At 37.9% G+C, this 23,169-nt stretch overlaps 1 protein-coding gene across 2 annotated transcripts in view; it reads right to left on the reverse strand.

Moving 5' to 3' along the window:
• Window positions 1-23,169, reverse strand: part of LOC105477303 (Ras association domain family member 6) — a 48,685-nt gene that overhangs the window by 24,043 nt on the left and 1,473 nt on the right. For both annotated transcript variants that reach the window (XM_011733761.3, XM_011733762.2), the window contains exons 2-3: window positions 15,724-15,822; window positions 2,936-3,014 (exon numbers count right to left, since the gene is read on the reverse strand). In XM_011733761.3, the coding sequence (XP_011732063.2) occupies window positions 2,936-3,014; window positions 15,724-15,822 (178 nt within the window). The remainder of the gene's footprint in view (window positions 1-2,935; window positions 3,015-15,723; window positions 15,823-23,169) is intronic.

The following is a 23,169-nucleotide window of genomic DNA, read 5'->3' on the forward strand; positions in this document are numbered from 1 at the left end:
CCTAAATTTTATATTTTTATAATTATGTATATGAAAGATTTAAGATATAGAACAATGTTGAAATAACTTAAAATTAGGCCCACTTCTTTATAAAGGGATTAGTTATTTCATTCAGTATATTATTGAATTTGGGAAAGTAATTGAAATACCCAATTGAACTAAATTATTCAAGCTTAATAGGAAAGGCCAGAGTGCTTTGTAAATTTCCTTCTGTCCAAACTGTAGATTTAAGCCAAATCATGGTCACCTAAAGTCCATGCTGTGCCATGAAATTAAATCAGGAGTAGAAAATTCTAATGTCCCCTTTGGCCAGGAAGATATTGTAAATATGTAAAGTGAACCCCATCAGAATACAAGGCTGAGTGAAGAGACCTACGGAGAATGAAGCACTGAAATTAAATAAAAAGAAAAAAAGTAAACATAAGACCACTTTGTACAGTACCCTGCCAGTGGCACTCCTAAAAATGCTTTTGAAGAAATAAAGGGCATTCAAATAACAAGAGAGGAAGTCAAACTTTCCCTGTTTGCAGATGACATGATCTTATATCGAGAAAACCCCATCGTTCCAGCCCAAAAGCTTCTTAAGCTGATAAGCAACTTCAGCAAAGTCTCAGGATACAAAATCGGTGTGCAAAAATTGCTAGCATTCCTACACACCAACAACAGTCAAACAGAGAGCCAAATCCCAAACAAACTCCCACAGAAAGAATAAAATACCTAGGAATACAGCTAACAAAGGAAGTGAAAGACATTTACAAAGGTAACTGTAAGTCACTGCTCAAAGAAATCAGAGATGACACAAACAAATGGAAAATCATTCCATGCTCATGGGTAGGAAGAATCAATATTGTTAAGATGGCAATATTGCCTAAAGCAATTTACAGATTCAATGCTATTCCCATTAAACCACCATTGACATCCTTCACAGAACTAGAAGAAACTATTTTAAAATTCATATGAATCCAAAAGAGACTGAACAGCCAAGGCAATCCTAAGCAAAAGAACAAAGCTGGAGGCATCACACTACTTGACTTCAAAGTATACTACTGGGCTGTAGTAACCAAAACAGCATGGTACTGGTACAAGAACAGACACACAGACTGATGGAACAGAATAGAGAACCCAGAAATGAGACTGCATATCTACAAATATCTGATCTTCAACAAATCTGACAAAAACAAGCAGAGGGGAAAGGATTCCCTAGTCAATAAATGGTGCTGGGATAACTGGCTAGCCATATATAGAAAATTGAAACTGGACCCCTTCTTTACACCATATTCAAAAATTAACTCAGGATGGACTAATGATCTAAATGTAAAACCTAAAACTATAAAAACACTGGACAATAACTAGGTGATACCATCCAGGACATAGGCATGGGCAAAGATTTCATGATGAAGATGCCAAAAGCAATTGCAATGAAACTAAAAATCAGCAAATGATATCTAATTAAACTAAAGAGCTTCTGTATAGCAAAAGAAACTATCAACAGAGTAAACAGAAAATCTAGAGAATGGGAGAATATTTTTGCAAATTATGCATCTGACAAAGATCTAATACTCAGCATCTATAAGGAACTTAGACAAATTTAAAGGAAAAAAACCAAACAACCCCATTAAAATGTGGGTAAAGGGCATGAGCAAACACTTCTTAAAAGAAGACATACATGTGGCCAGCAATCATATGAAAAAGCTCTACATAACTGATCATCAGAAAAATGCAAATCAAAACCACAATGAGATACCATCTTACACCAGTCAGAAAGGCTATTATTAAAAAGTCAAAAAATAACAAATGCCGGTGAGGTTGTGGAGAAAAAGGAACCCTTATACACTGCCGGTGGGAGTGTAAGTTAGTTTAATAATTGAGGAAGACAGTTGTTTAGGTCAAAGACCTAAAGACAGAAATACCATTTGACCCAGCAATGGAGAATAAATCATTTTGTTATAAAGACATATGCACACATATGTTCATTGCAGCACTATTTATAGTAGCAAAGACGTGGAATCAACCTAAATGCCCATGAGTGATAGACTGGATAAAGAGAATGTGGTATATGTACACCATGGAATACCATGCAGCCATAAAAAAGAACAAGATCATGTCCTTTGTAGGGATGGAGCTAGAGGCCATCATTCTTAGCAAACTGATGCTGATAGAGAAAACCTAATACTGTATGCTTTCACTTATAAGTGGGAGCTAAATGATAAGAACACATGGACACATAGAGGGGAACTACAGACACTGAGGCTTATCAGAGGGTGGAATTTGGGAGGAGGGATGGGACCAGGAAAAATAACTAATGGGTATTAGGCTCAATACCTGGGTGATGAAATAATCTGTACAGCAAACCACCATGACACATGTTTATCTATGTAGCAAACTTGCACTTGTACCCCTGAACTTAAAAGTTAGAAAAATGCTTTCTAGCTTCAGGACTTTCCTGACTTATTTCTTTAATATTTCAAATTTTTTATTATTTTGATATAGTGCACATCTATTGGAATCTAATGCATTCATTTTAAAACCCAGATCAAATTTTACATTACAGATGCATCATAATTTGTTTGAAGAATCCCTAATTGATAGGGACATCTTCAAATTTTCTCCATTACAAATGACATCACAATGAATATCTTTCTATATACATTCTGATGCATTTGTAAGAAAGTATTGTAATAGATTTTCAGTGGAAATGCTGTTAAAATATTCATATTCTATTTTTAAAATAGAAAGAAAATACGTCATTAAAATTTTTAAATGCTTTTCTATCTCAAAAATGCATAGAAAGTCACAAGTGTTCCAAGCCCAAGTCTAAAAGAATCATAATCAAGTTAAACTTTCACCTGTTTCTTCCAGAATTTTGTGTGTGTGTGTGTGTGTGTGTGTGTGTGTGAGTGATTAAAACTGGATTGCCTTTCTTCAGTGGGCTTACCTCTCCATATAAAATCTGCAAATTTTTCTGGTTCTCATAAAAAATGTTATAGGTCTTCAATAAAGAATTAAGTTGTTCCCTAAAAATAAAAATAAAAAAAATTACAATCAGTCTTAGGGTTTTTAACAGTAAAAGGTAATAATGGTACTTTCATAAAGGTATGAGATAGAAAGAAATAGTTTAATGGAATCTTTACTGTTCTGTCACTTTAACTTAACATAGGTCATTGGAAGTGGAAGCATTCTTAAAATATCAGCAAATGTTGGAGGTGCTAATTCATAAGTAAATAACCAAAGGTAGGAAAATGACTGAGGACAAAAACGGTGAGAACAGTGTTCTGTAGCAGGAGGCAGCCACAAAACAGGAATTCGGTTTCATATTCCTTTGTGTATTTCAACATTTATAACCAACCTAAATTAAGCACTGGTGTGTGGCTGATACCGTCTCTCTACACACTACTCCCTCCTGTGTGCCCAGGGCATGGGATGGGACACCAGTGCCCCAACTCTCCAAATCTCTGTTACCTTCTGTAAGCCACTTAGTATCCCTGAATTTCCACAGCTGTGAAATGAAGGTGATCTGCCCTATTTGCCGGGGCTGTTTAGACCATTAAAAGCAACCACGGAAGTCAAAGATCCCAGGTGGCTGGGTGAAGTGAAAGTGAGCAAAGGCTCATTGTTGCTGTGGCACGGGCGCTCCTCTCCTGGCCTGCCCCACACAGCTGGTAATGGCAGGCTTTGGCCAGGAAAGCTTGTAGGGGAGGAGCCCTCTTCCTTCCTGCCCCTTCCAGCTGGGTATCAAGATCTGAGACCATATGTGTGGTGAATGACTCAGCACTTTCTTGCCTGGAAACTCCTCCCTGTGTCTCCCACTGGGAGCACAGCTATGGTAAGGAATGCTCTGACTTACCTCACCCTTTGTGGCAGGTGGGCCCTGGCAGTGGGAACACTGGCTCTTACCACATCTCTATTCTATCTTTCTCTCAGTGTCTCCGCGTCTTGAGATGCTCCTCTTGAGATGATCATCGTTTCTCACCTGGATTATTGCAGCAGCCTCCTAAAAGCCTCCCTGTAGCTGCTGTTTACTCTCAACAGCAGAAATTGTTTTAATGCAAACCTGACCATCTCTCGTCTTTGCTCAGAACTCTTCAATGTCTTCTTGTTTTTCAGATTAAAAGCCAACATCCTTACGATGGCTTAAAAGGCTGGATGCAACTGGTCTTCTGTTACCTCTTTCATCTCATTTCCTCCCACCCTTCCCTCACTCCATGCAACCACCAGCCTCTCTGGTGTTCCTTGGCCACTCCAGACACACTCCCATCTTGGGGCCTCTGCACTTGCTGATCCCTCTGCCCAGAAAGATCTTCCCCCACACTTTCACCTTGCCAGCTCATTCATCTTCTTTAATTATTTAATCAAAAGTTATCTTCTCAAGAAGTCCTTCCTGATCACCCAATCTAAAAGTTCACCTTCTCCCAGCATTTCGTATCTTGATTTTCTCCTTTGCCCCTGTCCCTGAGTCACCTTCAATATAGTTTACTTATTTCCTTATGTTCTGCCTCCTCCATTGAATGTAGCTCCAACAGGTCAGGGGTATGTATACATTTTGTTCACACTGTATCCTGTGCCTGGAAGAGTACTTGGTACACAGCAGGAACCTGACAAATTCTGGTTGATTAAAATTATCAGGAAATTCTCATTTCCTAAACAACAATAAACAAGGGAAGAAAAGCTTTCTCACATAAGCAGTTTTATATATATTTAAAAAAAGACCCAACAAACCGTGATATTAAAATTCCAAGCATTTCAAATGCTAAAATCCCTTTGATCCTCAATATCTGTCACTGTCTCATAAGAAAATGAGAGGGCAGGAGGTTTGGTCCACTTTATTCACTCCTGTGTTCCTGGTTCTCGGAGCAGAAACTTGCTCACAGTAGGCTCTTCTTCAATAAATACTGAATATTGAATAAGAGAATTTATATATACTGTTACATGTTTGAAATCACGTAAATATACATGTTACCATTGGCTTTTTCTCATTTGTAATTTTCAAGGTGTACATTTCCAAGGATCAATACACTCCACACAATTGCCATAAAAAAGATTCTCCTGAAGTCCTCCATACTGTTGGTCCATTTCCCAAGTGGATTACTTTAAATGTTTAATGTTAATGAACACGTCTCTTCTAAACATCAGTGGTCACACTGATTTTGTTCTCCTGGGATTATTGTCATAGGTTATTTCCTAAAAATCATACTACTGGCCAAGAACATGAACATGATTTATAGCACTTATTGTTTAGTGCCAGAACACTGTTAAGAAATTTCACCATAAAGAAATTTTATGGTAAAGAAATTTCAGGGACACTCGGGATGCAACTCCTGATATGCTGAGCTGTGAAAGTTGTTATGAAAGCAAATGGAGCCTTACATAATCTTATTCCCTCAACTTCTGCTTCTGATAAAAGTACATCTTATAGTAGAGTATGAGCAGCCTTCAACGTGTTTACCTCAGGATCATGTGCAGTTGGAAAATGTTTCTGAACCTGAATAGAGCCTGACTAAATCCTCAACTGAAATAAGTCTCCAAATGACATAAGGAGTTGGCAAACTGTGGTCCCAGGGTGCCCATTTTTGTAAATAAAGTTGTATTGGAATATCACCACACTAATTTGTCTGCTCATTGTCTGTGGCTGTTTTTCTGTTATAACTGCAGAGTTGAGTAATTGTAACAGAAACCATATGACCTACAAAGCCTGAAACATTTATAATCTGGCTCTTTGCAAAGAAAGTCTTCCAATCTGTAATCCACTGTGTAATACAGCGTAGCTGGATACCATAGAAGTCTTCCGTATTTTTCTCACCATGAGCAGAATCTTTTTGATTATTAATTGGACTTTGAAAGACTTTGGAGTGTTGAAGATTAGAGCTCAGTAAACTAAAGTATTGGAATAAAATTAGGTAAATTCGTGATGCAATACAAAGCAAGAAATTAGAAAAGAAAATTTATAAGTTGCCTGAACAAACTATAGCAATGGTGAATGCTGTCCAAACATTTCTTTTAGTTGTGTGTACCTTACCAGAGACACTTTTGAAGATGATTAGTTTATGTACCTGATGAAACAATATGTCTAATATAACCTTGAAAATAAAATGTATGTCTGTAACATTCTAATTTAACTTGGCATTAAGGGAACAACACGGTGAAGAATTACTGTTAAGTTGATCATCTGTGTCTATTCACATTACACCACCCCATAGAAGGTCATTTATTCAACATGACACAGTTGCTGTGTGAGCACAGTCAAGAGGCCTCAGTCATGCTCAGAGGGTGGGTTAGAGCTTTAAGGAATAGATGTTGCCTACGGTGAACCTTGGTGGGTGAGAATTAAACAGGAAAAGAAGGGTGTAAAGAGTTTACCTGGCAAAGAAACAACATGAACAAGGACATGTAGCTATTTCTATAGTTCGCAGAAAAAACTCAAGAGTTGGGATTCCAAGAATACAACATGTAAAATGGGAAATGCTGAGCAATGAATGAGCCCTGTGAAACATTTTAAGAAACTTGAAATTCACTTCGCAGGCAATGGGCAGCTATTGAAGATTCTAGGCAGGGGAAAGACATGATGATACTAAAGATCACTAGGTAGAATGTGGAAGATAGATATCAGTACCAGACAAGATAGAGGCAGCAAGATGAGTGAGATCACTGCAACACTAGCGCGGTAGAGGTGCAGAAATGAGGCTGATGTTCCTTGGAAAGGTTAACAAATGTCCTATGTCTGTGGAAGGTTCTAAAGTCCAGAAGAGACCTGTAATAATTACAGGCATTGTATGGTGTAGAAGACCCAAAGGCAATTACTAAAGTGTTATCTGGGCAGTCCCTACTCAATAAGAAGAGCACTGATTTAATATACACTGTGGCCTCTCAGTGGCAGTTTTAACAGATTTTTTTAGGGTACACCTAAGTGTTACATATGGACCCCCTCAAAAAGAATTTGTGAACCTTTCCCCCTAAAACCTGTAAAAGTTCACCTTCCAGCATGATCAGACTGCTTAGCATAGACAGTTTGATGGTCTTTAAAATACTTTCAAATGGGTGATAAGAAATTGATTCTCTGTCCAGTTTTCCAGTTTACAAGTCTGTGATGTCCAAGGCACGCCCAAGAAACAGACACAAGTTTCTCACATTTTTATATGTGAGGTGCAAAAAATTGATTTTCTAGGAAAAGGCCTTGGTTTTTGGAACATGAAACACTGTATCACAATAGTAACAAGGGTGTTTTTAAACATCATCAAACACTATATAATACAGATGGTGTTTTCACTAAACTGAAGAAAACCAAACTTCCATATGAAGTGGACTTGTAGCTAAATGGACATGTAAATTATAAGTTTCTCCAGGATAGAAGTTGGCACCCTGCCACAAGCAGTGTGGCGAGAGAATCCTGGTATAAGCTGATGAACACCCAGGATTCTTCATCATGGCCCTGGAAGAGAGCTAGCCAGGGAAAGACTGACCTCGGTGGGAGGCAGATCAGGGGGAGCGATGCTGAGGGGATCCCAGGGTCCTATTCCTTTAAGGCTCCAGCTTGGTTTTATGAGTAATAATGGACCCAGAGTTTACTGTAAAATGCTCTGGTGTACTTTGTACTTTGTGGCCTGTATTGCAGCTGCTCAGCAGATGGGAATTACCCTTACTCTGATGTTTGCCATGAATAATGTACTTTGCAAGAAACGAGTTCCTCAATCTTATCAGGTATTTGGCTGGCTGGAAGAAACAATTTTTTATTTAACTTTATAAAACTGTAATATACATGAATGTGCGACAGGATAGTGGGTGGAAGTGAATTATGTCTCATATCCATAGATAGAGTGGATGTCAACTATTAGTTGTACTAAGAGATTTTTTTCCTCTTGTTTTAATAATGACTTACAGCATAATTAAGTGGCTATCTTAGTCCTTCCCTAAAAACCAAAGAACCCTGTCCTACTCTTTACAAAGTGATTCTTTCAGTTTGAACCCACTAAGGACAAAGCATAAATATAGTCATACGCTGTCACCCTACACAAGCTTGAAAGACTTCCGTGTGATACAAATGAACCTCAGTGGAAAATACACTCAACAAAGTCGCCAAAGTCATATTTAGCCCCTGGCTGTGCTTCCTGAGTTTGTGTTACTTCTGCTTCTTGGAGACTTGCTGAAAAATGTTCATGGTTCCAATTAGGCAGCCACTGAGCTGCTTAGTGACAATAGCATTAAGAACAACATTCCATCCCAGCACTTAAGGAGGCCAAGGTGGGCGGATCATGAGGTCAGGAGATCGAGACCATCCTGGCTAACACGGTGAAACCCCGTCTCTACTAAAAAACAGAAGAAATTAGCTGGGTGTGGTGGCGAGCGCCTATAGTCCCAGTTATTCAGGAGGCTGAGGAAGGAGAAGTGCATGAACCCCGGGAGGAGGAGGTTGGAGTGAGCCTAGATCGCGCCACTAGCACTCCAGCCTGGGTGACAGAGTGAGACTCTGTCTCAAAAAAAAAAAAAAAAAAAAAAAAAAAAAAAAAAAAAAAAAAATTAGGACAGCATTCCACTGTGTGTGTGGCCATATTTAAGAGCAGGAACCAAAAACATTTGAAACGGACTTCAGCAGGTGAAAAACTGAGGCAGAAAAGGATAATGCTAATTAGTTCTCTTGCACAGGCTTGCTTTTTCCCCATTGATTTTGTTCACGATATTAAATTTTAGCAGTGAGGCTATGTAACAATTTCATATGTCAGGTTAAAAAAGCTGAATTTAGAACTTTATATTTTTATATTTTATAAAAAATTTTTATATTTTAGAATTTATAAAATTTTAGAATTTTATATTTATAAAATTTATAAAATTTTGGAATTGTATATTTTTATAAAATAACTATGAAATATTAAAGTTAAACATATTAAGCATTACATTAAGTATGTAAAGGTAACAAATTGATTATTTGCTGGGAATTAAGGTTGTGATTTTTATTTCCTATGTTGTAATTCTATACACCTTATAAATTCTTTTCTTTCTTTCTTTCTTTCTTTCTTTTCTTTTGAGACAGAGTTTTGCTCTTATTGCCCAGGCTGGAGTGCAATGGTGTGATCTCATCTCACTGCAACCACCACCTCCTGGGTTCAAGTGATTCTCTTGCCTCAGCCTCCTGAGTAGCTGGGATTACAGGCAGCTGCCACCAGGCCAGGCTAATTTTCATATTTTTAGTAGAGATGGGATTTCACCATGTTGGACAGGCTGGTCTCAAACTCCTGACCTCAGGTAATCCACCTGCCTCGGCCTCCCAAAGTGCTGGGATTACAGGTGTGAGCCACCATGCCCAGCCTATAAATTCTATATAAGAAATGTATGACACTTTCATGGTATTTTTTTAGGTTCATAGAAAGATACACTCTTGTATGTTTCTGGAAAGATGGAATCAGGAAATATGAGGACACAGAAGAGAACTGAATAAAGCCTTCTCATCAAGCCATTTGCCAAGACAAATAATCATTCCATATTACTGATGTCTGCAAACAGAAGCAGAATTTTCCAAACCCATTTTATCCTTTATTCCTGTCCATTTGAATCCTGGAATTAAAATTACAAATTTTGGCTCCTTTTTCATAAACAGCCATGGTACCAGGTCTTTTTGCTTTTGGCTTCATCTCCTGGTTAAAATGATGAAGAAAGAATGCTTTTCATTCTTTGCATAGAGACCCTCCTCAGCTAGAAAAGTAGGTTATTCACATTTCCTTGGCAAATGAAGGGATTGAGTTCCAGAGTTTGGAAACTGAGAAATTTGTGGAGAAGTAGACTATCTTGATTGAAGTAAAAAGGCAAACCCTAAATTATTAGGAAGCTCTGAATTCTGTCTCACTCTTCTGACTTCAAATACCTGAGGCGTTTTCCCTTTTTTCTGCAGCCTCACCAACATATATTATTTTTTGGCTTTTTTATAAAAGCCATTCTGACTGGTGTGAGATAGTATCTCACTGTGGTTTTGACTTGCATTTCTCTGATTAGTGACAATGAGCATTTTTTCATGTTTGTTGGCTGCTTGTATGTCTTCTTTTGAGAAGTGTCTGTCCATGTCTTTTGGCCACTTATACGCTGTTGGTGGGAATGTAAATTAGTCCAGTTGCTGCGGAAAGCAGTTTGGAGATTTCTCGAAAATCTAAAAGTGGAACTACCTTTCAACCCAACAATCCTTTTACTGGGTATAGACCCAAAGGGAAATAAAACATTCTACCAAAAAGACATATGCACCCCTATGTTTATCAGAACACTATTCACAATAGCAAAGACATGGAATCAACCCAGATGCCCATCTGTGCTGGACTGGATAAAGACAATGTGGTACCTAGACACCATGGAATACTCTGCAGCCATAAAAAACTGCAAAATCATGCCCTTTGCAGCAATATGGGTGCAGCTGGAGGCTATTATCCTAAGTTAACTAATAGATAATTAGAAAATCAAATATTGCATGTTCTCACTTATAAGTGAGAATTTAACCCTGGGTACATATGGACACAAAGATGGGAACAACGGGCACTGGGGACCACTAGATGCAAGAGAGAGGAAAGGGGACAAGGGCTGAAGAACTACCTGTTGGGTACTATGCTCACTACTGGGATGATGGGTTCATCCATACCCCAAACCTCAGCATCATGCAAGAGAGAGATGAGGGAATGGAGCAGTTAGGCTGATACTTAGCTCATATTTGGGTTTTGCTTCCCATTTGCCCATGGTTTAGCCTTCCATTTCCTGTTTTTCTGAGACAAGTCTTACAGTTGTTTTTTTTTTTAAGTCAGTTGAAAAGTAAACACAGGTGTGCCACATAACACCAATATTATGGGAGCAGATGCAAGCTTGCTGTAAAATTACACCCTTTGTGTATGAACAGATAGGGACTTCTGTGCTTATTAAGAATGAGTACCTTGACTTCACACTCTGATGCCCCTTGCTCCCTTGGGAGGGAGAAACTATCCTGTTTAATGAAGTCTTTCATTTATTGTAGTGATATGCCTTTCGGCCCCCTGGACGTTTGGGATTGTTACTAGAGGGTCTGAAACACAACAGGGAGCCAGTGATTCTCAGGGCCATCAACATGAGCAGGAGCCTGAAAATGGGAGCCTTCCTGACACACAGGCTCTTACACTCACTGGCTCTGACACTGTTCTTCGGTAATGCTGCCATGACTTTCACCACTGGTTATCTTTACATTCCACAAATAATAATAATAATAATAAGAAGAAGAAGAAGAAGAAGAAGAAGAAGAAGAAGAAGAAGAAGCAAACTCCTTGCTGCTATTCAGGGGATCCTCCAAACATTCTCCACACTAAATCTAGAGTATGTAGAACGTATCTAATCATATCATCTGCTTTGTTAACATCTTTAAATGTCTTAAATGTCTTTCCATTTCTTTTGGGATAAAACCCCCACATTCTTATGGCAGGTTAAGTCCTGTTTGGTCTCTCTCCTGCCTTCATCTTCAGCCTCCGTTCAAGAGACATTTTCCCCGTGTCCTGCACCCCAGCACCCTGGGCACCTTTCACTGGTGGGAACTCTTTGCTCCATGGCCGTAAGAATTTCTGGCAGATTTCCTGCATCAGAAACACTCTCCACCCACTCCCCTGAACTTTGACAGCTCCCTCCTCACTCAGATCTCTGTACAAACATTGTTTCTAGGGAAGCCTTCTTGGATCTCTTATTTAAACTAGGGCTGTATTCTTTCATAGAACTGGGTTCCTTCCCTCAGAATACATGTCAGTTTGTTTCAGGTCTTTAGACCTATGTGGACCTCAGAGTGTGATCCCTAGACCAGCAGCATCTGTACCACCTGGGAACTTAGACATGCAAATATTCACCACACCCTAGAACTCCTGAATCAGAAACTCTGGGGATGGAGCCTAGCAATCTTTCTTTTAAAGAACACTCCAGGTGGTTCTGATAAAGGCTCAGGTTTGAGCTACAGCTTCAGATTGCAAGCTCCATGAGTAGGACAGCAACTTCTTCTCTTTTCTCCCCTCCCCTCCCCTCCCCTCTCCTCCCCTCCCCTCTCCTCCCCTCCCCTCCCCTCCTCTCTCCTTCCCTCCTCCCCTCTCCCCTCCTCTCCTCCTCCTTCTTGCCCATGGTATGCTCTCTTAGGGAATACGGTATAGAAAATTCACACATCCAGAAATTCAAATAAATTCCATACGTGTAATGTATTTCTAGAGTCTGAATTTTGACTTCGTTCAACTTTCTATGAGAACATTTTTAGTATATCTTGGGCAGACAAATGATCTCATTATTTTTAAACCTCCTTAATTGATAAAACAGGTAGCAACAAAGTAGACCAATTTTACTAGGAATAACCGATTATTGAGTCATATTGATATGCTCAATGACTGTGGACAATATATGCTTATTGAAAAATATCAGATATAAAAAAAAACTTAATGAATGTCCTTCTTTCACATATCTTGTGATGACGTTATTGACTTTTTTGCGACAAAATAACAGATGAGATACCCAGTTTCTCATAATTGCTTTTCATTTCACTGGATCATCAAACATGAATAATGTGAATTTTTAAAAACAATCCCCATGTGGACAAAAATTCTAATTTTTTAAGTAGATGCTTCTAAACATGCAGTTAAAATCCTCTATCTCTGGCTTATTTTAAAATTCTAGCTTTCTATACAAATATGTCAGAACAGGCTCTCTTATACTTTAATTAAAGACAGGTATTCAGCCTTCTTCAGGAGAAGATGCTCTCCCTTTAGAAACTTACCTTCAGGACTCACAGGGGCACTCAGTGTTTGCTCCTATTCCTTTGATCAGGAGAAGACCCTGTACATGAAACCTGGGCAAACATTGCCTTCTGGCTCTACTGGCCAGGTAGGAGGCAGCCTCTGGAACACTGGCTCTTTGTGTTTAATTTGTGCTTAGAAGTGCAGGTGGCTGGTTCCTTTGTTTCAACAAAGGTTGCTGGCCAACATGCTTGGAAAAAGAAACTGGAATAATGCACTTTCTGCTAAAATTTATTACATCATGCTAATTAAACTTATTTACTAAGGACAGGAATGTACACGTACCTTTTGAGCTGCCGTTAGAAGAGGCATAGGTTACAAAATTTATGTTAGGTTCCTAAGTAGCAGAAAAAGTCTAATAGGTTCTGAGAGTGAAATGTGATCTGCATTCTAAAACTGGATTTTAACTTCCCCATTAATTTGTTTTTTTTTTTTTTTTTTTTTTTTTTTAAATACATGGTTAGCATTTATTCACCTCTAAAAGTGCCCAGATTTCAGGCTATGACCTAAAGTGAAAATACTTTGAAAGTAACCATAAAAAGCTTTATTTTATTTTATTTTTTCCACCCAGCTCACTATGTGAAGCAGTGTGCAGTGATGACTCCGGGCAATAAAACAGCAACTAGAAGCTTAGTCATTTCAGCACAAAGCTAACTAACCTATGCTAATACCCTTTGAACAGGGAAGTTTCTAAACTCAGAATTCTCATCCAGTAGTGGGATAAAAACGTTATGTTGCCTACTGTGCTATCATTAATATCAGGACCTCTTATTTTACTGATCATATGTAATCCTCATGAAATTTGCTGAAACCAAAATTCTGATTATGAAGATTCTGTTTTACTATTAATTTCCATTCTTTTCATGTAGTTCTGTGCAGGAAAATAAAAATACGTCAATAAATTGTTAATTTTTGTCTCGTTCACCACAGGCATGCCTAGTATAGAGAGGGAGCTAAAAAACTACTTGCCAAGTGAATAAATGAGTAGGTGTGTTTGCCAGATTTGTGGTATGCTGGATATCACAGTTGGTCAGTGGCATTGTTATAATTTCTGGTGACAGCCTGGCAGAGATTTCCCCCAGCTCCAGGAATTTTGTTTATGTTAGGAGGTCAAAAGTTCTCAGAACTTTAATCCTTTCCTACTGTGAGCATTTGTTCTCAGACTTCAGTATGCATCAGAATCACATGATTCGTTCTGGGGTGAAGCCCAGGGTCTATACCGTGAACAGGCGTCTGATTCAGAAGCAGGTGGTCCATGGACCTCATTTTTAAGAAATGCTTCTTATTCCATCTCAAATGTAATGTGTCCAGGACTGAATTCTGGATCCTCAATTGCAAACCTGCTCCTCCTGTAGCTCCTGCTTCTCCTCATGATTTCACAAAATGTTAACTCCATTTTTCTAGATCGAAATTTTTATAATGATCCTTGGTTATTCTCTTTCTCTCATACTCCATGTCTAACCCTTCTGGAAATAATCCTACTGTGTTGGTCTTCAAAATATATCCAGAATCTGATCATTGTTTTCTACCTCTACTGCTGCCACCTTGGATCAAGCCACCTTCATCTCTACCCTGGACTGTCAGCTCCTTGGTAACTTCTCTGTTTCCACTCTTGTCCCCTCTCTACTGTGTTCTTAACACAGCAGCCAGACTGACATTGTCACTAATGTGCTCAATATCCTTCCACAGCTTCTCATCTTATTTAGTGGGAAATACCAAGCCTCATGATGGCCTATCAAACCCTACATGTTCTGGGCCCATTTGGCCTCATCTTCTCCTGCTGTCTTTCTACTTCCATTTCCCCACACTGTCCTCCCTGACCCTTACAAATAGGCATCTGTCTTTGGGCTGTGGAGTTGCTGTTCCCCTTGCCTGGAATACCTGCGAAACCTGCATGGCTTGCTTTCTCCCTTTCTGCAGGCTTTTCTTCCAATGCTTCCTCCTCACTGAGGAAGGAACATGCAATCAGAACCCTTTCCGCTGTCTATCTCCAGCACTCTTTACTCCATTTCCTCAGCATTTATCTTACATATTGACTGTATCCCGACTTTATGATGTAACCCCATGAAAGTAAGGGTTTTGTTTGGTTCATTACTGAATGCTCAGGGTCTGAAAAAAATACCTGTTCACATTGAGCAGTCAATAAGTGTTTGAGGAATAAGTCAGTGGATTCTTTATCCTTTGCATCATGTCTTTTTCCCACTGCTTATAGTTCATCCTTATCTTCCAGCTGTGGCTTTATTTCCATATTTGATCATATTTGTTTCCTTCACTTTTCTACTGCCCAACCCTGCATCATTCACTTCCCCTTCTCTCTATCATTTATTTGGCTTTATTCCTTTTCCCATCCCCCATAAGATTTGGGTCATGTTTCAGTACCACTTGGTTTTTCATAATTTCATTTCCCCTCAGCCCCCAGCCTCTGCTATAGCTTGGCCAGTTTCAGTTTTCATCTTTACTCTTAGAGCTTTTAAGCCCCTACCCTATTGTTCCCAAAGCAATGTGAGATACGGTTTGCTGGGTATAAGAAAAGTTGTGGATGTCGGCCATATATTGCATAATCTAATGTCAAGAGGGAACCAGTAAAAATAAAGTGTCATGAAGAGCAAGGGAGGGAGAGGTTAGGACAGGGCATAATGTTTTTGGCTCTGGGGTTAATTCTTTAGAACTATCATTTAGGAGAAGCCTTAGATCTTTTACCTAATGCTGCTCTTCAGTATTATCCCAACTATTAAAACAGAAATGTCACTTTTAATAAAATAAAACCACTGTTAAACCAAATATTAGTGATAGTTCCATGAGAGAATAAATTTGGCAGTCTTTAGGGACATACTTTTTCAACTTCTTATCTAGTATCTCTACTGAGGATTCATGTTATTAATCTTGTTGATCATACATCATGCTTAGAAAACTTTGGTATATTTCACAAATGACTGGTGAGTAGGATAATGTATAATATAAGGTGCGTGGTTACCTGGTTATGAATGTCCTCTCATTAATGAAGATCCAAGAGGGGTACTGGTGAGCCATCATAGTCATCTTTTCCTCTTTTTTGAGATGGTCTGAGGATATCCTAAACATGAGAATAATATTAATGATTTGTTCCTATAATGCATTCATAAATTAGTATCTGATTTAAGTTGAGTATTTTGTTGTGTCTCTAGAGTATAAGAATGTTTTAGAAAGTTTTTGAGTAGTATGTCCTATGTGAGCAAAAATACAGAAAAATATATTATGTAAATGAAAAACTACAGAAACAGTAACTCAAGACAAGGATGTATTGAACAATTTGGTAAGCCTGTTTTAGATATATTTTTAGCAAAATAAATATGACTCTATTGATTTATGTAATTTTGTATAAGGGATCATATTCCTTCTTTTGCACTAACTCACCCAAACTGGCTGAACCTTGCCCCAGTCAGCAGAACACAACTGCAATTCTAGGCAGCTAAAATCAAGCTCTGACTTGAGGAGTTGATTAGATATGATGTAATATTTTTCAAGTCTCCTTCCGGTTCTGGAAACTGTGGTCAGATGTGAATAATCTCCTCCTTTATATGTTCATATGAATGGCATTAGGGTGTGACCAGAGTTGTAAAGTATAATATTTTCAGATCATTCTATTTTGCAAAAATTGAATATTCAGTTGTCATGGCTCCAAGCCTATAAGATTTTAGGGGGTATAACCAGAATAAAAAGATGGACAAGAGAGAGTTCAGTTTTCTTTTTTTTTTAAAAAGGTGTGTGTTGGGGGGTGGTGGATTTCCTCCTTTTTCTTTCACATCAGGTTATTTGGGTTGGGTAAGATGAATAAAAATTAGGAAGTTTTATGCCCTAACTCTTCGGAATACCAGGAAAAAAAAAAGAAAACAGGAAAGCTATTCTTCTCTTCTCATAAAATCTCTGATGCATCCTTTTCCTTATAGCATGTTGTTGAACTCATTAGGTACTTTGTTACAGTTTTCAGGGTGAATGCTTGGCTGGAGTCTCATTTTAGGCTTTTATCATTCTGATCATCCCATCACCTATTTGGTCACAAACCATCCTGATATCTTTCTTAATAAATACAGCCCAAGTCCCTTAACCTGACTTTCAGGCTTTCCTCAATTCCACCCAAACCTACCTTTCCAAGCGCCAAATTGAAACATTTCTTCAACACCAGGCCTTGCAATCTAATGAAATTTCATGTCATTGAGTCTCTTCTCACCAATTCCCCTGGCAGCAGAGGGCCCTCCTCACTGCAGCTCCAGATATCTGGTCCCTTTTAGTCCCCAGTGGGACATCTTTAAGTCTCCCCATGGCCTTTGAATCCACACTGTTGTCATCACTCTGCTTTCTACCTGTATTATCATTATTGATTTATACCTTACTTTCTTTTCTATTGCTATCTTCTTGCTCAAAGAATGGTGCTTGTCTAGTTGGAAATGGCATACTCTGATAGCACTTCATTGGCAGGTCTCATGCAGGACACCTGGAGGACTCATGCCAGAGAGACAGAAGCTTAGTCTCCAGGCAAAGTAATTCTATACGTCAGAAGCCACCTGGGCATTTTATGCTGCCTTGGGGACACAGACACAACATGCTCCATGAGCCCAATGAATCCCAGTTACTCATTCACAGGATTTGGTCTGGGCAATTTGGTTATACAGGTTACACAGGTTACTCCAGCTTCTAAAACTTCAGTTTTGCTCCTGGATTTTGTCATTCTAATAACCCACCAAAAGGGTTTTTAATGTCCTCTAGTGAGATCCCCCAGTGATGACCCTGGGGCCCAAACATTTCCTTCTTCCTCCTGGATCCAGATTATTCATCATATATTCCTTTAATTTAGCCCTACCTCCACTTCTCTTCCCATGTTACAAGAGCCTATACCTTGCCAAAGAGTTCACTTCTCTCCTCATTGCTTCACTTCTTAGCAGCATTTGACAAGATTGACTTTCCTACCTTTTACAACATTTTCCTCTTGATGCTTTTGAGACAAACCACAAATAACAATCACCTTGCTCTATTTTCCTGCTATCTCACAGGCCTCAACACTAGTCTCCTTTGCTGACTCCTCCTTTACATGATCGCTAAATACTGGCTTGTTTGAGTGTCCATTCTCAGCCATCCTCTCTTGTCTATCCATACATTCTTCCAGGTAATCTAATCCATCTCCAGCCCATAATCTCTGCTGAGTTCCAGGCGCGTGTCACCACCTACCTAATCTCTACTTAGATGGGTACCAGGCATCTCAATATCTACATGACTGAAACAGAACCACTGACTTTCTCCCATGCTCTAGAATTTCCTCCTCCACAATTCTTTCCCATCTAGGCATCAAAACTAATATTTAGCCTCATTTTTTTCCTCTTTCACCATAAGCCGAATTCAATCCAAAAGTAAGTCCTATTCACTGTACCACTAACATAATCCAGATTCGAAAGCTTTGATTTCCACTATTACTACCCTAAGCCAAGTCACTATCGTCTTTTCCCTGGGTTATTGCGTCAGTCTACTAAAGGGCCTCCTTTTGCTGTGGTCTGAATGTTTGCGTCCCCACAAAACTTACATGTTGAAACTTAATCACCAATGCAATAGTATTAACAGGTGAGGATTTTAGGAGGTGATTAGGTCATGATAGTGGGGATCATGAACGTGATTAGTGCCCTTATAAAAGAGACCTCAGAAGCTGCCTGGACCCTTCCACCATGTCAGAGCATAGAAAGAAGGCCATCTAAGAACCAGACAGCTCGCTTCCCTCACCAGACACTGGGGATATTTGGAACTGAAGAACCACTGATAGCAGCTTCTTATAATCACAAAGTGAAAATTGGTAGTGATGGACTGAAAAATCATTGCAGTGGCTTTCCAACTGGCTCACTCTTCATTTGCATTCATAAGAAATATGAAAGATATCATTAAAGAGGGCAAATGTAGTTATAGTGACAAACTTGTGATCTATGCTGAAGTAACTCACAGCCACCTTCAGAAGACTTCAGAAGATGTGATGAAAGGATTTCCAAGGCTCTTACATTATTCTCAGACTTTAGGAAGGAAGACAGTTGAATATAATTTAATGTAAGGAAATAAAAACAGGATAAAATTTTCATTCATAGGCAGCATATAATATTTGAGTAGGAAATAATATTGTTCTTGTCTGATCTAAAAATTGGGTAAATAAAATATTCAAACGGTTTAAATATCTGAAAGGTAAGAACATGATTTGGTAAAAGTCTTATTGTTAGTATTAACAGTGAAGTGAAATACAAAAGTTAGCCAGGTGTGGTGGCACACACTTGTAATCCCAGCTACATGGGAGGCTGAGGCCCGAGAACTGCTTAAACCTGGGAGATGGAGGTTGCAGTGAGCCAAGATTGCATCACTGCACTCCAGCCTGGGCAATAGAGTGAGACTCGGTCTCAAAAAAAAAAAAAAAAAAAAAAAAAAAAAAAAAGAAGAAAAGAAAAAATAAAGAACAAAACAAACAAACAAAAACAATGAAGCAAGGCATAGATCTATGAATTCAAATAGTTTTTCATGCTCATCTTCCCATTCCCATTCACCATGATGCATAGCAAATTAAAACCTGCTACGGCCCTTGTGAAAATCTTCTAAATTATAAAGCCTTGGTAGATATAAGCATCTGAGCAAGTTTTCTCAAAGACTTAACAGGAGAATAACAGAGAAGTCATGAATAGCAAAGAGGAAGAGAATTTATGAAGAAAGAAAAAATTACAGGTCTAAAAGCCTGGAGGTCTTACTTGGGATATTCAGCTATTTTGGTAAAACATAATAAACTAAAACTTGAGGAGGAAGATGGTTGCTACAAATCTATGTAGGCCCTGGAGCCAGAGATTATTGACTTAGATTGTATGTACAATAAGGTCATTATTTAATGAGTTTGGTTATTTACTTTTTCATTGTGTCCAGAAAAAATGAAGCTGGAGAGACAGGGAATTAGACAGGTCAGCAATTAAGTCCTGGAGAAATGAACAGCACTAGAAGTCCTAGGAGAGGTAGAATTGGTTTGAGCAGGCCAAAGAGATCTGGAGCCTGAGAAGGCAGTGTTGGGCAGCATCAGCCTTCCAGCAACGCTGGAACGTGGTTCACCTCCCCTGGCTCTGCATTCCTGCCTAGAGGTGGGCTTGCCTGGACTTACCAGTTGCCTTGTGACCAGAATGAGGCCAGAGGACAGGAAGTGAACTCTAGCACAAGTTAAATCAAATGGGTCAGTCATTTAAAGTAACTTCCTGTTATCCAAGCATGAGTTAATTAAATGGTTACATGTCTAAAAGTGGAAAATTTGGTTCACTCATTTGTAAATTCAACAAGTGTTTCTTGAGTTCCTTCTCTGCACCTGCTACCATGCTAGGCACAGAAAGTATAGCCTGTATCTATATCTATAGCCTGTTATTTTTGAGGCCACAAGGTGCACAAAGTGTCAAAATATTCATGATTTTACAAAGAACTTATATACATATATGTATGTATATATCTACATATATATCTACATATATACGTATATACACACACATCTATATGTAGATATACACAGGTGCTAACTTCCCTGTATTTCCCAGCCAAAGACAATTTCTCTTGCTTCTGAAATTTCACAGGAAATTTTCTGTAGCTTTCTAATTACTTATTGCTTTCTCTCTCTAACCATATTTTATTTTACTTAATTTGACTAGTAGGTCCTTTACAACAGAATTATTGCTATTTCATTTTTGTGTCTTCTTACTAAAGTGAGTGAATATATGCAGGCATATAGATAAAACATACACAAAGTATTGAATACATCCAACATACAGAGAGGTACATTACAGTATTAACGGTAAAATTAAGAGCTAAGACATTATGTGTGATAATTATCTCTTTTTTAAATTTTGTATGTACTTTCTAAATCATATACAAGGAATATACGTTACATCTCTCTCACCTGCATCCCCAGTAAAAGCTACTTAAAAAAAGAACAGAAAGTATCACACTAGAATAGCAAGTGTGTATTTCCATTATGAGATAAGACTATATTAAGGACTGTACACATGGACAGTCTTTTTAATAAAATATTGTTTCAGCTTGAAGAAGCAATCGTGAAGCTGTTTTCCCAAAGTTATGACCTGGAAACTTGGAGTAGAGAAGAGCAGAGTAATATGCAATTACATCACTTCAAGAAAATGAGACAAAACAACTATAATTCCATCCAGTATCTAGATCTATAAAAAAAAGGAAAAGAGTTAACAGTGTGGTGGTTTCTGGGAAGCATTTGGCTCCATATTTTTTCTTAAAATGTGCTTTATTTGCAGAGACAGTAAAAGTCAAGAGTTGGCATATACAAACTATCACTTAATTAAGTTATATTGTTGCAGTCAGCAATTGTTGGTTTTGAGATAGAAATAATGTATTATAATCATTGAATCTAAGAGAGGACTAAGCAGAATATGAATCAAACACACTTCTATGTGAGAATGCCACTACCCTCAGTTCAAGTGGAATCTAATTGGAAATGCCAAACCTTTACTATTCTATTGCATATTTACATGGTACCAATGCCATGAATTTTATTCCACTCAAGGTGCCGTCAGGGAGATAAAGAAAGCAGGAACAGTCAGAGAAGCAAATTTGTATTAATGTACTTAAGGCATCTTGCCACCAGTGGGTCTGGGAGGAGCTGCTCAGTCTGCCAACAGCATCTTCTGGAGTTACTGGTGTGATGGAGCTCAAGGATTTTCTGCTTCGCCTGAGCTTCCCAGTAGAAATTCTTAGGTTGACTTTACAAAGATCACGACTCATTTTTCTTGTTTGTCTATTGGCGGCAAAAGAATCGACACTCTCTCCTCTTAAGCTCCTTTCCTAGGCTCTGGGTGATGATGAAGTTTTCCTTTAAGATAACACCCTTATTACTTAAATAGGAGACACTTCATGTTCAACTCCTAAAAGCAGTGGTATTAGTTAAGTTTGGTTGTTGAGATTATGTTATGAAAGCGATGAAAACACTATAACTGATAATTTTAAAGATAAATTACTTTTTGCAACAGAACAACTCTCTAACTTTAGTGTAAAGGGAAAATATTCAGAATTCCTTTCTCAGAGGTTGTATTTTCAAATGGCCTATACTTGAATATTTTAATAATCTAAGCTTTTATATGAAGTCCATGTATCTCTAGTAACCGTGAATTCTCCACCCACGTTGCAATCAATGAATCTATATAAGCAAATGGACTGTTGGCATTGGGTTTCTATTTCAGTTAAAAGTATAAGATGCTTCTTTTTTAGGAAATTAAAACAAGAATCAGGTGTGGAACTTTTAATTACATGCTTAAAAGACTGTTACATACATATTACACTATTTTGAATATAACTGAAAAGGTTAATTTTTTCTTAATCATTGCTGGGTCTCTCTCTGTCACTCTTTTCTCTCTTTCTCTCTCTCTCTCTCTCTGATTGAACAAAACATTTAATAGTTTATAATAAAATGTTATACACCTGAGAAATAGTAGAATAAATGTAAACTCAACACAATATTCTAATGTATAGATATAAAGTTTATATCTATCTATCTATCTATTGATCTATCTATCTATCTAAACAGATTTTAACCAGGAAGACTTACATCCATTTATGGTTAAATAGATTGATCTCAAATGAATTTAAAATATAGGTAAATAAATTTATCTCAATTGGGGCTACTATTCTTTATTTAGACATGTGCCTATTAATAAATATAAACGCAAATAACATGGTTTAAGGATGTATAACAATATGTAAATTCAGCATACAAGTATATTTCCTCTTTGGAAAGTGTTTAGTGAATATTGGAGCCCTAACTTATTCTACTTCAATTTGATTCCTTTATAAGTTTTTAGCTAAACCATACTAAACACAATCAGGCCCCAGAGGGCAATAACATGTAAACTTCAGTTAGGTTGGCTTTAGAATTCTATCCACAATTCTCCAGTCAATATCTAATTATAAATACACTGAAGAATTTCAACTCTGTAATTTGAAAAAAGAATCCATTAAAACACTGATGATATTAAGTTAGGGTATACTGCAAACTCTTTGTTTTATTTAATAAAATAACAAGATAAAAATGACATCAATGGAAATTACTAGTCATAGATACTAAGTTGGTCCCCTCAAGAAAGTTAGCAACATTAATAACTAACGACATTGACAAAAGAGCTGTTTAAGTAAAACTTCATAAAATAAAGCTACTTTCCTGTAATTTAAGCTTAAGAGGTAGAGACTGACAAATACAAGTATTATTCCTTCATGTCCCTTGTCCATCAACACAAATTAAAAACATCACTTCAATACAAACAATTCAATATGTGCTGAAATATAAAGACATGGATTATATGATCTAAATTGATGAAAGTTATTCAAAAGCAGTCTCCTTTATAAAACCCAAATGGCATGAATTCTACAATATGAG

Source organism: Macaca nemestrina, chromosome 3 (assembly GCF_043159975.1).
Source record: "Macaca nemestrina isolate mMacNem1 chromosome 3, mMacNem.hap1, whole genome shotgun sequence".
In the NCBI taxonomy this organism is placed as follows: domain Eukaryota; kingdom Metazoa; phylum Chordata; class Mammalia; order Primates; family Cercopithecidae; genus Macaca; species Macaca nemestrina.